The sequence below is a fragment of the Rhamphochromis sp. 'chilingali' genome, assembly GCF_963969265.1.
Source record: "Rhamphochromis sp. 'chilingali' genome assembly, chromosome: 9".
Taxonomy (NCBI): Eukaryota; Metazoa; Chordata; class Actinopteri; order Cichliformes; family Cichlidae; genus Rhamphochromis; species Rhamphochromis sp. 'chilingali'.
The window spans coordinates 8,815,399-8,831,398 of record NC_137936.1 but is presented as its reverse complement, the minus strand read 5'-3'; the positions used below and the strand labels follow the sequence as shown (position 1 = coordinate 8,831,398).

The following is a 16,000-nucleotide window of genomic DNA, read 5'->3' as shown; positions in this document are numbered from 1 at the left end:
AAGGCACACAGCAGATACTAGTGTTTTGCTCAGTTTATTTTATTTGATGTTGTTGCACGGTAGTATGAACATTTGGAATTTTTGGATGCTGAATGTTTTCTGAAGTATCGCCGAGGCTTTCAAGTGATTTACACCTGTAGGTTTTCACACTGTCCCTTGTTTTCAGGGATTTCTCTGGATTCTCAACATTTTTATGATTTATCATAGATGATGAAATCTGGAAATTCTCCTCAGTTTTCCAAATCATTATAACCTCTGTGCACTGCTGCATTTAGTGACCCAGTAATTTACTGACAATCTGCTCATCAACCAAACTACTTCCACACATAGACATACTATTTCAAAGTTGGTGAATCCTTTTAAATTTGCCGTATTTCTGCTTTATATGTCCTAAAGCCTCACTGAAGTTTAGGATCGGAGTTATTTTGAAGGTGAAATCAGAGTCACATGTTTCAGTCAGGTGTGGGTGGGGGCTCGGTTTTATTCAACGAATGGGGATTTATCAAAGTCTGACTTTCATACATTTAGGGAAGTGATTCACAGCACGAAAAGGAAAAGAAGTGTGTTTGCAAAACCTAACTTAAAAGTCTGAGCACCAGACTTTGTGTAAAAAGAAGAAAAGGTCATATGCAAGGTCACAACTGAACTGCAAGTAACATCCGAGCAATTAAAGGCGACGCATCGGCTTATGTTCATGTTAATGAATGCACCAAAAACAATAGTGTGTGTGTGTGTGTGTGTGTGTGTGTGTGTGTGTGTGTGTGTGTGAGTGTGAGTGTGTGTGTGTGTGTGAGAGCGTAAACAGATCAAGGGGAAAGCCACTGATCTTCAAAAACAACACTGCTACTGGTTTGACAAATAAGACCTTGCACAGAACCTTTGTTATAAACGAGAATCTTTGCATTTGGAAAAAGGACAGCACGACATCTCAGCAGCCGAACTTTATATGTGAAGCATGGTGATGTCAGCGTCCTGTTTTGGGCCGGGTTTTGCTCAATCGAAGCACAGGTTAACAAATAGCTTCTTAGTCTTAACACTTAATATGCGGTTTGTGCTAAAGCGTTGAAGTTTAAAAAATAATGCAAATTATTTTGCTGTTGATTCTTTTTGTTTATTTTCCATTTTAGACAGCGACAGAGTTTTTTTTGGAAACAGGGTTTCGCACTAAACGCTTTTCCTCTTTTGAGTAAAAACAACTTGCACGCACATATTTGCCCACACACTCACACAGACACAGCATATTAGACCTTGGTCAGGAGATCAGTATCGTGGCTAATGCTATTTTGAGGTCGGCTATTCATTAGAAAAAAAGAACTGTGGGTGGGGACTTTTGGCAACAGAAGTCACTATATTGATGACAAGCGGTTAGCACCAGTGGAACAGCACAGTCTCCAGCTGTGCTGATTCATTCACATAGGAAAGAGGCTGGTCTCTTCATATTTTTTTTTTCCACATTATAGGCTAACGCTGTCTCTTCTGGCCTGACCGTATGACGAACCACAACCTTTTCTTTAACCAGCAAAGACAAACAAAAGCAAAAACTGGCAGAGTCAGGTAGGCAGTCGTCAGGAACCGGACCTGACCTTAAAGGGAAAGTCAAAGTAGTGCTATTGAGTGCATAACTAAAATAACTTAAGATTAATGAACAACAAAAGATTAAAGTGAAAATGACATCAGGGCTGAGTTTTTAATGCTTTGCCTTTGTGTCCTGTTCCTGCTTTCTTTTAGCCCAGCTTTGATTGATGTCAATGTGAGAATAACCTTACAGCTGGTATGCAGGTAAAGTACATCAAACCATTAATCCCATTATGTTGGGAAGTTGAGGCTTTTAGTTTCCAGAAAAACAAAATACAGGAACCTGAACATTGTAATATCACAGCAGTATACTTTTGTTTTTATCGAGATTAGAAGATGTGATAATATCACAACATTGGGAGCTATATGCTGTATGCTTTGCTACTAATATTTATTATTAACAAACCAACTCAGTGATTACAGTGCAATTTAAATATAAGCAGCTTATAAAAGTTTACATGCTCTCTCGACTTTCATCTCTCCAGGGTTCAGCATTTTGGCAGCCTCTTTCAGACGTGGACCCTCATCACAACATGTCTCTATGGGTCAACTTTATTCTGCTACCAAGAAAGAACCGTTCTTGCAAAACTTTGAACCAAACTCATTTTTGAGTTTTTGTGTTTTCTTCGTGTTTGTGCGAAGTAGGTCCAATTTACTCTGATGCAACAGATCTTGTAATGCTGCTGCAGCTAATCTCTGACAGATCAGTGGTTAGCACAATTCAAAGTTGAAGCTATGAGTGAGACCTGTCTGAGGGTACAATATAGCTGTGAGGTTCTGTCTGCTGATAAAACATTTGAAAACCCCCATAAATGCTGTGGTAGTTGAGGCCTTTATATTCTTTATTGGGATATGCGTTTTTGTAATAATGTTATATGTGGAGGACACATTTGGAGTAATCCTACTAGAGTGAGAGGGAGGGAAACTTTGTGCTTATCCCTCATGCCAATATGTAAAACATAACCTGTATGCAGTGTATGTGTCAGAAAGGGGCTTGGGGCCTGGAGGGATGCAAGAAGAAAGAGCGTAAACCAGGCACTAGTTCATAAAGAGTTGAGGAGAAAGACGCACAGGGAACGGTGTTTGTGTTACCAGTAGCCTCTTGAGTACCTCGCAGCTTCTTCTGCCAATTCATCTCATTGAAGAGATCCTCAGAGCGCAGGAAGAAGTCATTGATCTTGCTACCTTGCTCATCTCGCTCTGTGGTGTAGTATACACGCAGCTTGGACTCTTGAGTGAGGAACTCGCAGATGTTGGGCACAGGGAAGACGATCTGCTCCATTGTGCGATCCAGCCGCACAATCTGGACACCAAACAGAGCAACAGTCACCGATCAAAACATCTGTGACTGCAGCAGGTAAATAATTCCTTATTCTTTTCTTATATGAAAACAGTTTGTATCCTTAAAGAAGTCAAGATTATTGTAGTTATAGTAAAAAGAAACTGAAAACTAAAACAATACTGTGGAAAAAAAAAAGATTTTATGAGCTAAACAAAATAAATAAAAAACAGTTTTATTTATTAGTTTGGCAAAATCTATCATAACTTGACTAACGAGGCTTTGATGGATAAGTTTATTGAGACTAAAACCAAAAAAAAAAAAAATCTAAAACACTGAAGCTAATAAAAATTAAAGTAAATCTAAACATTTTCAAACAATATGAACTAAACTGAAACAAGCAAACCCACTCTGGAAACTCGCTGAAGCTGAACTGAACTAAAAGCAAAAAGTAAAAATAGTGGTTATATTTTTTAAAATGAAAAATATAACCACCATGACACCTCTGATTCAAATGGACTGCCTGGCATAAACTGCTCTTTAGAGGAAAAAAACAAAAACAGGGTTGTTTTCTTTCCAAAAGCAGCTCATGAACTGAACCAACAACTTGAGCTTGGAATACTGCCAGCAATCTGCATTCCTCTTACTCATCAAGTGCGCCAAACATGCCAAAGGTACTCGTTTTTGTGTTTCTTTGTGTCGTGTGACAGAATGACAAGCCAAGAAAAAAAAGTATCACATGCTCCAAGTCAATAGTTAGGCCAAAACATGTCACAGTCCCCTTAAACCAACACTGGCATCTTGCAACAGAGATGTTAGATAGAGTTCATCCAGAAATAAAACTGTGGGAAAATGATGAATTGAAAATAAAATACAAGACAGACGGCAGCAGGTGAACATTAGCGGAGTTTATTTACGACATGGAGCCAGACACTGACCTCAATCTGAGCGGTGTGTTTAGCATAGAACTCCAGGGCCTCGTCGCCCTCGCCATATGTCCCTCCTGGCTTTAACATAGCTTGCAGCTCCTTGTTGTGGCGGGCTAACTGAAAACAGATGATTGACAGACACTCGTCACAAGTGTTACTTCCAGCATGTCAAAAAGGTTGGGCAACACTGCTTGTATTTAGGTTAACTCTACATGATACTTTTCCTTTTTTTGAATGTGTCAGCTTTCATTCCCCAGCAAGGTTGCAGGGTGGGGCTGTTTAGCCCCATGATTAAGATAAGATAAGATAAGATTACCGTCATTCCACTAATTGATTGTATAAACAGGCCCTCTGTTACCGAGCAGCCCACAGCCTGAAAGCTTTCAAAGAGGAAATGATTATAAAATGAAAAGTATCATGTGTTTTCAGGAGTTACTGGAAATCCACTGGTCTTATTTGCTCATGGTGTGTTCCCCTTTCCACACCTATTTTATAGCGGCTTACTTGATGTGCCAAGATGTAGATGTTATGACCAACATTGCGTGGAGACGCGGAGTGCTCCTCCTCTCCATCCTCACCCTCCTGCGGCTCCTCAACCTCTATCTCTCCCTGCATGTAGGCCTTTTTGATCACCTCCACCTGCAGAAAAAGTTGACTGTCATAACAGCACCTGCTTGTTACTATGCAACTGTTTGCACTGCACACATACCAGCTCTTTAGGTCTCATGTTATACAGTATCCTCTCGGCATTCTCGCTGTCATGGCGACTCTCCATAATTGCAAGAAGCAGCTTGGAGGCATTATTCTGGGCAAAAGATGACAAGAGACAGATTGGCTTTTTTACCTGCTTGTCAGCATTCCAGACTTCCAGAGACAGTAAATCAAATGCAAGTGTTCTTTCACGCTTTACTTATGCAATTTGTGATGGAGCACAGGAAAAACCCGTGCTGGCCAGCCCTGATTTTGGGTAGCTGATTCTACTTTCAGCTACTGTCAGTGAAACTGCAATTCCATGAATTTGAATGTTGTATCTAAAGCTTTTGACACTGTAATGACACAACTACCACATTACTTCTCCTACAGACATGTAACACCTGCATAATCAAATCAAATAACACCTTTTAGACGGATTACTAAAAGTATCACACCACTTCAGAACACTCACTTTGAGTTCCAACACCAGATCCATCCTCTTCTTGCCAAGGGGGTTGATGTCATTCAGGATGAGAGCAATGATGATGTCAATGCCATTGCACTCATGTGTGGCAATGCAGTTCTAAGGAGCAAAGAAAAAGAAATGGCAAAACACAAGCTTGACAGTAGTTCTGGGTTAAAAGAATGTTTAATCTCTGCTGTTGGTGTTTTTCATGATATAATCAGTAAAACCAGCAGGACAGCAGACCAATTGTTTTTTCTTTAGCAGTAATAAGATAAGAGTCTGATCCATTTTCCTGTAAGTCAAGCTCTTCTCTTTTTTCTGCATCTATTATTTGTACTTATGCACACTTACAAATAAAGATTTTAATAAGTGCGAGATGGACGAATTGGAGGGTTTTATGTCTGAAATGGCAAATTTGATAGTGCATCACAAATTCATGCAATGTGACAGCTGTCACAAACCTACAGCCAGTTATAAGGTGCCAACTTCAAAGACAACATTAACCGGGTCTCTCAACAGATTACGTATTCACTAAGAAAGTGGAATTACAAGAAGAGGAAACAACAGTAAGTTATCCAAGAAATCTGGAACCATCTATCAGGTGGTATCTAGAAAACAACCAGCACCATTCTGAAGGCGGGAGTGGCAACATTATTTACATCTCATATGTTCTTTGAAGGAATTCTCACTCTAATTTCAGGGACTGTAAATTTCACGCAGTGTTATAAAACACTCAATTAAGTTTCTTAATCTTTATTTAACCAGGAAGTGAAACTACTGAGATTAAGAATCACTTTTCTGAGAGCGTCATGGGCAGAGGGTACGATCAACATCCTGGAGAAAACAGGTGGGATGACAAAAAAAAGGGCATAAAAAACAAACAAACAAAAACAAAACAACTTTGTTCCAGATTTCATTTGAAGCCAGATTGCCCTCAGGTTTTTATTCCCGGCACGGTAAGGTAGTGACGAGGCAGGTCACATATCATAAATACTGGCCACGTTTCGGAGGCTTCACACTCATAAATCACACGAGCTGTCAAACATGTACCACACCTCAGAACTGAACAATAAGTGTGGAAGCCAAATGGTTTGGAGTGACTTGATACAATTTTACAAACAGGACATGCAAAGCACAAATAAAAAGAATTCCAGCACTTGTTCCCGTTTATTCTCTCTTTGTGAACAAAACGCTGTATTTAGTCTGGCAATGCCCCTCTGGCACTGTGTAAAGGAACTGGAATCAATTCAAACAGAGACTGTATTTAGCCAGTTGCTTGTTTAGTCATGCCAGTTTCACACTTGTTATAAAAATGACCTCACAGCGGCAGGAACAGAGGATGCCGCCATCATGTGAGAAGACTACTAACCTATGCCAAAGAACAAACAGAGGCGTCCTACCCGGAGTAGGCTGGTGTTAGCGTGCTTAGGAAAGACAAGAGCCTGACACATTCCTGACTACAGAGAACTCAAACAAAACTAGCATCACGATCACAGCCGGTCATCGATTTGATAGCTACAGAATATAAAAAGCTCATCTTGCACACAGGTGTACAGTGTGTTACCTGGTTCTCGTGGCAGGGGCCTTGGCAGTATTCAGTAAGGCTCTCCACAGTCTGGTTGATAAGTCCTACATTCTTCTCATTGATGTAAAGTCCCAGAAGCCCCAGTCCTCCTGTGGTGCTGCCACAGATGCAGTCCAAGAACTGAAGAGTCTCACACACCAGATTATAGTTGTTCTTGTTATTCTGGTTGCGTAGAAAATTCTACAGAAGGACAACATGAAAATAAACACTCAACATGGAATCTTTCTTTACTTGGACTCATCTCATCAAAAACTTTAAAAGCCCCTGTAGGGAAACATAAACACTTTGTTAACAGTTAGTCACAAAATTAAAATATATGTGATGTGGCATGAGGTAAAACCAAGAGATTTAATATGAGATGATTCACGAGAGTGTTGGAATCTGCAGAGATGGTTGGCAAAAGAGAAATTCCTCTACTTAGGTAATCTAAACCATTTTCTCTTTCTCGCTGACGTAAGAACTAAATATAAAAAGTCGTGATGGCTTTTCCAAACCTACTGTATACGGCAGCAAGACAATTACTGCAGTGACATCTTTGGAAAGAACACAAACATCTCAGTGAACTGATCATCTGTGCAGCGAGGCTAGCGGTAAATCAATATCTGGCTCCTACACAGGTTCAGAATGGGAGAGACAGCACAGAGCCAACCAGCATTTAATGAAGGCCTGTCCCAGTTTGGAGTGCAAGAATCAGTGCAAGCAGGAAGTTTTCTGTCTGGGCTGCCGGAGCTAGCCACTACCAAACACGAGCACACTCATCATAGTGAAACCAGACCAGCACATACAAGACTGTGTCAGGAAGTTCTGCAACTGGTGCCTATTTTCAACAGTTTCATTTCTGTATAAGATGGTGTGATGACTGAAATTCAGAACACGGGACAGAAAAAGTTAACCCTGCTCCCATCAGCCCATGGCAGCCTATATATTATATGTATATATATTCAAGGATTCAAGGAGCTTTATTGTCATTCGCATCATGTTAAGATGAGGTGGAACAAAATTATGTACACACGGTCGAGCGAAAAGAACCAAAATAATGAAGAAACAGCTTTTTTTTTTAAAGTAATAAATATATATATATTTTTAAACAAACAGAATAGCAAGTAATAAAATAATATAATAAGTAGGAGTGAAACAACCTGAGTACCAGTATCGAGAATGGTATAAATACTTTAGCAGCAAAGGGCATGATGACCAGCACTGATAAAGTGACAGTGTCAGTAAGTGTCGTATATATAAATAAAGGACTTATAATCACAAGCTGGTCTGATGATGGCTGACCTGCAGCTCTCTGTTGTGGTTCTCACACAGCAGCTGCATGAGGCGCAAGATGGGCTGCATGATAGTGATGGTAACGCTCATCTCGCCCTCTTCCTGGCTCTTATCAGCAGTTGGAACAGGAGAGCCATCAGCTGCAGCTTGGTGCTCTTCGGCTTCGGCCTCACGACGATAAGTTGTGTAAGCCTTCTTGGTGACCGCAGAGGCCTCAACTAGCTGCTCCTTCACTTCCTCAGTCACCATCGCCACTACCGGCATATCTTTCACTAACCACAGGTAAAGAAGAGGCAGTCAAACACCACAGACCATTGGACAAGACAACGGTTACAATGACTGTTCACTTGACAAGTTAAGAATTTATGTACTGATCCTTGCTGTCATTTACACATACAGAGACATGTAGAAATGATACATGTGATAAATAATAATTTTGTACACGGCTATAATTAATAATGAAGAAACGGATCTACTGCCTCGTACGAAGAGTGCAGCAGAGGTTTGCTTTTCCAGTTTTTCATAGTGTCATATGTGACTTATTTGACAATGCAGTCAAACACTTCCTTCTCTAGCCTATTGTTATGTTGGTAACGCCAACACTTGTCCGCTGACCTTTCTTGCGTGCCGGTGTGTCTTTGTCTGGTGGTTCCTCGTCCTTTTTCTTGCTGCCCAGGTCACTGGTATTGACAGTCACAGTGGCTTTGATCTCCTGCTGGGCCAGCTTCATCCGCTCATAAAACACTTTAAAGAATTTCTCAGACTTGTTGTCTCCCGTTAAACGATGGAAAAATGACCTCTGGGGTGGAGACACAAAAGAAAGAAATTAAATAATACGAGTCGCTCAGACAATATCCTTATAGGTTTTTAATTACCTTATAGTGTTTACATAAAAATCGGCATTTACACCAATATTTTAAACGCATTTTAATCTCTTATTGGCATTTCTTATCATTGTCTCTGCTAATTGTTCTGCAGCGCTTTTAGCCAGAGGTTTAGTGAGAATTAGTTATATAATCCTGCTCTCACAGTGCCAGGAAAACATGCTCTAAAGGCTCACCTGATTTTACACTATCTGCTCTCTGCTCCTTATCAGAACTTGCTTCTGGCACCCAGAGTACTCAGATGGGTCTTAACATGCACAAGTACATGACCAAGGGCAGAAACGAAGACGAGCTCTGGGATTAGCATGCAGCCACATTTAAAAACATGCACACACCAAAAGAAGCAACTACACAACCTGTCGTGCAACCTGTACTTCACACGAGCGTACATGTAAGCAGGAAAATGCACACAGCTGTATAAACGTGTTCATAGAGTAGGGCTCACTCGTGCTGAGTGCATTTGTTTAACGGCAAAAAAGCAATTACTTTTTGCTTTTATAAGCATTCAAACATGAAACACGAGACGTTTTCCTCAAAAACTTCTTACTCATACTGGAGCAAAGGAAATATTCTGCAACCTACAGCTACGCAAAGGCCAATCTGGCTTGAAAGCCCTGTTACATGGAGCTGTTGTTTTTCTGCAACAGGCTCATATGTTATGTCCCATTTTCCTCTCAACAATCCCTCCTTACATAAGACCTGTAATCAGCTGAGTGGTTACAGTGAGGGCACAGAGCGCCAACACTGTTACATCAGCCGCAGAGGGCGAGCAGTGAGGGAGAAAGAAAATGGGAGCGGGAGAGGAAGAGAGGAAAACCCTGCCCTACTTTTCACTGCCAGAGCGGCACGAAGTGAGCGTGTGGTGTGAGAGGGAGGTGGAGAAAGGGTCCGAAAGTGGGAGGTGGGGTTGATGCAAGCAGGAGTTATCACGTACTGAGATTCTGGGGCAGCTTTCAAAGTCTGTTACATAAGACTCTCTCCAGGTTTAGCTAAACTCAGTTAAGTTTGAGGAAAAAGGAGCAAAGCATAGAAACAGTACAACATCAGCAGTGCATTACGCTGCATGAGATAAGCAACATATGCGCAGGAAATCAAGACAACTGTTGAGACATCTTTCTGCAAAAATCACCTGACTCAAATCCCAAGAGGAGCAGAGCACTCAGTGTATTAAGTTGTTTCCCTCCCTTCCTTTATGCAACAGTTTCTTTTTCAAGCCGTTAACATCGTGTTGTTGACGAGGGTCATTCACTGATAGTGATCTGATTAAAAGTCAGACTTATGCAAGCAGGCAGACTTCTCCCAACAACAGCTCCAGGACAGCAGCTTTACAAGATAACTATATTAAACAGAACTCATGACTGCGGCCATAAAAACTCAATTTCTCCACTAATGTGAAGAAAAGTATTTTGTCAACACTTGCTTGTTATTTTTACTGAACAGCAAGCAGCAGCTGTTTTCCTGTCTGCACACAGTCAGGGTTGGACACCTGTGACATGTTAAAAACATTAAAAACTGTCAAAAGACAGCACAAGTTGCTTACTCACACTCCTTTGTTAGATATTTCCAATTTTTTAGAAGTTAAAGGCTGTTTTGCTAAGCAACTCTACAGCTCTGTAGCTGACAGGAAGATGTAAATCAGCATTGTTAGATGGCAATTCACTCAATAAGTGAGTCCAATTTCCTTCAATATGACAGGATCTCAAGCCTAACTCAGATAATCATTTATACACATGTTGCAGGCTAAATTAGCAACACTAATAAGGATACACCTAGACAATGAAATGGGTTTGTATAAAGACTTAAATCCTTTCTTGCACTTGTACTGCAACACTTTGGCATGGATCGCATCTTTATTGCTGGATTGTAGGACCTCATAAACAATAAGGCTTTAGATCTGGTTATCGGTGCTGAGTAGCTACAGCTTGTTGGAGGTGGAGCAAACAGTAAATTAGGTGGGTGTGAACTCAAGTTTTGTCTTATCTGTGTACTTGGGAAGCAGTCAGAGAGTAAGAGTACAGGTCCAACCACATGCTAACTGCCACATTGTGGCTTACTTCCTAGCAGAGAGAGAGCAGAGCTAGCTATCGTGTGCCACGATGAGATAGAATTGAAAGATTTTAACTTTAAAAAAAAGTCCCGGTTACAACTTTTATAACCCTTTGAAGAATGTGCCTAGCTGCAGCTTCTTTGCTGACTGCTGAGTCATTCTGTAGAGAAAACTGCCATCACCTAGTGAGTCTCTGTTTGCCATCTGAGGCAGTTTAAACGTCTCCCACTAAAGAGCCAATAAGCCTCCTGGAAGCAGTTTTGATTCTGCTGCTTTAGGTTGACTTGAAATCTTCCTCCTATCTTACAGAATCAATAGGACAGCACAGCAGGCCCTCCTGTCTGATTATTCTGCACTTCTACTTTTCCCTCCATTTCCCGTCAGCTGCTACCCCAGCTTCTGGCATCAACACGAGCCGGTTATGTAAGGCCTGTTTATACCACCAGCTCTCCCTTTCTTTTTATCCATCTCCCGCCTTTGCAGCCTGACACCTTGGTGAGTGACAAAGCCATCTCTGTGCTTATTGGAGGGCTTCAGTTGCGTACTCTGCCACCGCCCAGCTGGTATCCACAGAGATCTGCTCTTTGAAGCTATAACAAGACTTCCAGATAGCAGGTTTAAATCAAAGCAATCTACACGTGATTGCGTTTTCTCAGAAATCTGCACGGGCAACCATCCACACAGTCTAAAAATGTATGCAGTGACTTCAGCAAGTAATGATTGAAAGAAAAAGGTACACATGGCAGGACTGAAATAATTGGACCTCCATAAACTATAAACTGGGATCTAAACAGTAATTTCCTTGCCCACGCCGCAGTTAAACGAGAGCTGGTATGCTGAGGGCACCGATGCCTGGAAACTCACTTTGCAGAATCTTTTTAAAGCTTTCCAAGAGGTAGCTGTGAAGTGAAACTGAACCGAGAAGAGGCGGGAGGGGGTAAAATCACACTTGGAGGGGGCTGAGGGCAGCGGTGTGCCACAACAAGCCTATTGAGTAAGAGCAGTCGCACCTGTTCGTGCCTGTGACAGTTAGGGATCTGAGGTCCTGATGACAGCGATCACAAGATGGATGGGGGGCTCGGAGAAGCAGAGACTTTACACTTCGTCTCTTACATAACACATAGGCACACACTCCCACAAACTCTAAGGCTGTTTATCAAATAAGCTTTATAGTCTCTAAGTATAACCTGCAGTATGGCTGCGTACATGTGTTCATGAAGTGGGCATTTGAGTATGCACGAGTGAGGTTTTATGATCGCTCTAGTTTTGCTGTGTGCAAGCTGAAAATTACTCAGGGGCTGTCACAGTGTTTTACTGCTCATCTCTGAACCACCTGGAGGGCACGAGCATACGTGTCAGGCAACATGTTATCCTGTCCAGGGTGAGCTGTGCAGGTTTTGGTCATAATATGAGAGTTATGTAGGTCAAAAAGTAATGTTAGACCTACAGCATGTATGCTGCACAAGACAGGCAGTGCGTCATTTTATTGTCAGACAAAATTGACAGAAGTAAAGTTGGCAGATTTTGTTTACTTAAAATAAATGTTGTTACTTTATGTATTTGAAAGTGAAGATCTTATTCTCACTTAGACCAACATAGTGAGACGCCTGCTACGTGACTGCTGAACATGAGTATGAACACATGCGGGGTTGACTTACTTACTGGTGACAGCTCTGCCCTTTGGGTAGATATGTAGATACAAAAAGGCTTAAAAATGTACTGACAATGCATCAAAAACATCTTTTGTTCGTCTACCAATAGTTGCGTGTTTGATGAGGTGCATCGGTGACATCAGTGAGTCCTAGGTGTTACTAAACAAAGTTGGCATATCTTGACAGGCCTAGATTGGATTCCCATGACTCGGTGAAAGCATGATGTTTCAGATCTCCAGTTTCTAAAGCTCTATTTTCATCAGACAGACACGCCTGGGTAGAAGAAAAGACAGGTAGGACTGTGCTATGACCCATTTCTTTCTGTCTTTACTAAGACATTGACTCCTTCTCTCAGGGCTGTGATATTAAGTCCAGCTAGCACAGAGCTCTGGGCCCTGTGTGAACCCTTTCTGAAGCAAAGGAAGCGTGCGCTCTCTCTGTGTCTCTCTCCCTCTTTCATTTATTTATTTTCTAGAAATTCCATTGGCTAGGCTACAAACCTGGATTACCTAGAAAACAAACAAGCAGCCTTCTTGGAGAAATCTGGGGCCATGTTGTTGTCCTGCTTTTCATTTAGACAACAAGAACCCTTCTGTCCTAAAAGAAGGGCAGGCAACCAATCGTTGTGTAAGACAGGAAAATGTGATGCATCTGCTGATATGCTGTAAATTAACTTTGGATCATACATGACTCCTCAACAAAGCTTACTTGTCCCAGCATCATTCCAAGGAAGCAGAAAAACACATTAACTCAAAACAGGACCTTACTTGATAAAAATGTTCTTATTTAAGATCATGAACTGCTTTGCTTATCAGGTTCACTTTGAGGTGCTTCTGTACCAGCAAGTGTAGGCCTCGTCACAGTAGGTGTCACAGGTAGAAATGTATACATTTACTAACGGCTCAAAACTGCTTCTACACTTGTAATGTGCACAAGAGACTCACTGAAAGCTGCAGTTAAAGCAACAAAAGTAAGCTACAGACTGCTTTCAGTAGTGGACATCAAGCTTTTTAATTATGCCCAGAATTTAAAAAGTTACAAAAGCAATCCTAAAGAAGGCTACAGGTCTTTCCAAAGGTAGCAGCAAAGACTGTTTTAGGCCCGCTTCTTTTCTCTCTATATCTCCTACCCCTTGGGTCTATTTTCAGGAAACATGGGATTTCTTTCCACTGCTACGCCGATGACTCCCAGATTTATTTCCCACTTAAAAAGATAAATGGCTTCTCAGTAGACCCGCTGCTCAGATGCCTTGATGAAATAAGGACTTGGATGGCTTTGAACTTTTTACATTTTAATGAACAGAAAACAGAAGTGATGGTTTTTGGTGGCGCTTCTGAGGCCACTATTATAGATCTTGGTTCACTGGCACAGTATGTTAAACCAGTCATCACTAATCTGGGAGTTAAAATAGAGGCAAATCTTAAACTTGAAAGCCAGGTCAGAGCTGTTGTAAGATCTAGCTTTTTTCATTTGAGGGAATTAGCCAAAATAAAGCCTATCTTATCGAAATAGCATTTTCAGACAGTAATCCATGCCTTTGTTACTTCTAGGCTGGATTATTGTAACGCACTTTATTTTGGGGTTAGTGATGCGTCCATTAGGCGCCTGCAGGTTGTGCAAAATGCTGCAGCACGTCTTTTAACTGGAACAAAAAAGTTTGAGCACATTACCCCTATTTTAATTTCACTCCACTGGCTACCTGTACATTTTAGGATTGTTTTTAAAATTCTCTTATTTGCTTTTAAATCTCTTAATGGCCTGGCCCCCCCCTACCTCTCGGAGCTACTACAACCATATACACCTGCCCGTTCCCTTAGGTCCGCCAATCAGCAACTCCTTAAGGTACCGAAAACTAAGTATAAACTTAAAGGTGATCGTGCTTTTGCTGTAGCTGCTCCAAAGTTGTGGAATGATCTGCCCTTGCATGTTAGGCAGGCCTCTTCTCTCTCCGAATTTAAAAGTCTTCTTAAAACATATTTATTCGCTGAAGCCTTTGGCATTGATTAGAGGGGTTGACTCAATTTGTTTTAACATGTTTCAATTTATTGTATCTATTTATTTTATCGTATCTCATTTTAATTTTCTTTACGTATGCTATTAACATGTACAGCACTTTGTGAAACTCTGGTTTTATGTTAAAGTGCTTTAGAAATAAAGTTGGTATGGTATGGTATGTATGAAATTTAACGGCTCTCTTTCAAGGCCTTTAAGGATCACACCTTTCATTGCCCTCTTAAAAGGAGCAAAACATGACCCAGATAGGAGTCTGTTAGAAGGACTGGGGCTCTGTGTATTATTCACCTAGACACAGAGAGAGGCAGCAGCTTTTGTAACAGGAGTCATGTGAGAGCCTTTGCATACAAAGTCAGGCCTTGTCAGGTAACGATACTATGCAAATAGGAGGCTATTATGCAACAGCCTTGTTTATGCAACACAAATACTAGAGCACACATGCATAAACCACAAAACCAGAATATTCTGATAGACAGCTTATGAGCAGCATGCACATACAAACACACACACACACATGCACAGACACACAGACATACAGACACACCGCAAGGCTGAAATAATGCAATAGTACACAGTGGTTTTCTCCACTCTCATCCTGCTTTCTGTGAGGTTTGCAAAGAGTTAGTGTTGCCGTAGCAACCCCTGCCTGACAGTAGAGAGGTGATGACGTGCTTGGCTGCACAGCTCGGACATCTCCCAGCAGGCTACTGTTCATCTTCCTTTCTGGTTCTTGGCCTGAGCTTTTTTTTTTTTTTTTAAACATAGAAAATGTGACAACAACATGCTTTCTGTATTGTTGTGAAGTCGAGCTTTTAAAATACAGTCAGGCGGATACTCTGACAACAAATATGCGCCCTTTTCCTGAAGGCATCTTTAGCCTGTGTTGTTTTATGTTGACAGCAGCAGAGCAGCACCGACTTAAATTCTTGACATTGCGGGTGAACACATGAGATAGCATCTTATTGAGATTCTGCTCATGCCTCTGTGTAGGGAAAGGCTTCAGTGCATTTAATTGCTGGTTAGACTTGTAAGTGGTGAACTTTTACTTGTGAACCCTGTGACCCACTCCCCCCCACTTACCTGAATGACTGTGTTTCCACCCTCCAGGAGTGCAATGGCTAACAATATGCTCTCTTGGAAAATCCGATCGCTGGTGGCGTTCATGATGAGGTCAATGACCAGATCAGAAGCCCCTTCTTTGTCCAGGTGACACTGGACCTCCGCTAAGCTCAGCTCCCCTCGACCTCCGACCCCAGAACTGACAACTAAGGGCAAAGAAGTCAGAAGCCCGATCATTCCCCTTCACTGTTTCCATCAAAGTACAAAGAGCAGCAGTTTTATCTAGACCAGGGGTGTCAAACTCAAATACACAGTGGGCCAAAATTCAAAACTGGAACAAAGTCGTGGGCGAACATTAATATTTATTGAAAAAAAAATCTTCCTCCAGATATAAGAATGAATCTTTTCTTATGGACTCAAATAAGTTTTGCTGGAAAACTGAATATGGAACAAGCAAAGCTTAATACTAAACAATATATATATATATATATATTATCTGTATAATACCAGTAGGCCAGCTCTAATAGTAATTTGGTATGGCTTTGG

The 16,000-nt window shown here is 41.3% G+C and overlaps 1 protein-coding gene across 3 annotated transcripts in view; it reads right to left on the bottom strand.

Moving 5' to 3' along the window:
* Positions 1-16,000, bottom strand: part of itpr1b (inositol 1,4,5-trisphosphate receptor, type 1b) — an 81,965-nt gene that overhangs the window by 20,362 nt on the left and 45,603 nt on the right. For 2 of the 3 annotated variants that reach the window (XM_080892528.1, XM_080892530.1), the window contains 9 exons: positions 15,476-15,660; positions 8,415-8,598; positions 7,809-8,071; positions 6,507-6,707; positions 4,949-5,059; positions 4,493-4,588; positions 4,288-4,422; positions 3,793-3,900; positions 2,647-2,878 (listed from right to left, as the gene is read on the bottom strand). In XM_080892528.1, coding sequence (XP_080748654.1) covers positions 2,647-2,878; positions 3,793-3,900; positions 4,288-4,422; positions 4,493-4,588; positions 4,949-5,059; positions 6,507-6,707; positions 7,809-8,071; positions 8,415-8,598; positions 15,476-15,660 — 1,515 coding nt within the window. The remainder of the gene's footprint in view (positions 1-2,646; positions 2,879-3,792; positions 3,901-4,287; positions 4,423-4,492; positions 4,589-4,948; positions 5,060-6,506; positions 6,708-7,808; positions 8,072-8,414; positions 8,599-15,475; positions 15,661-16,000) is intronic. The other variant, XM_080892529.1, reaches the window with a different exon arrangement.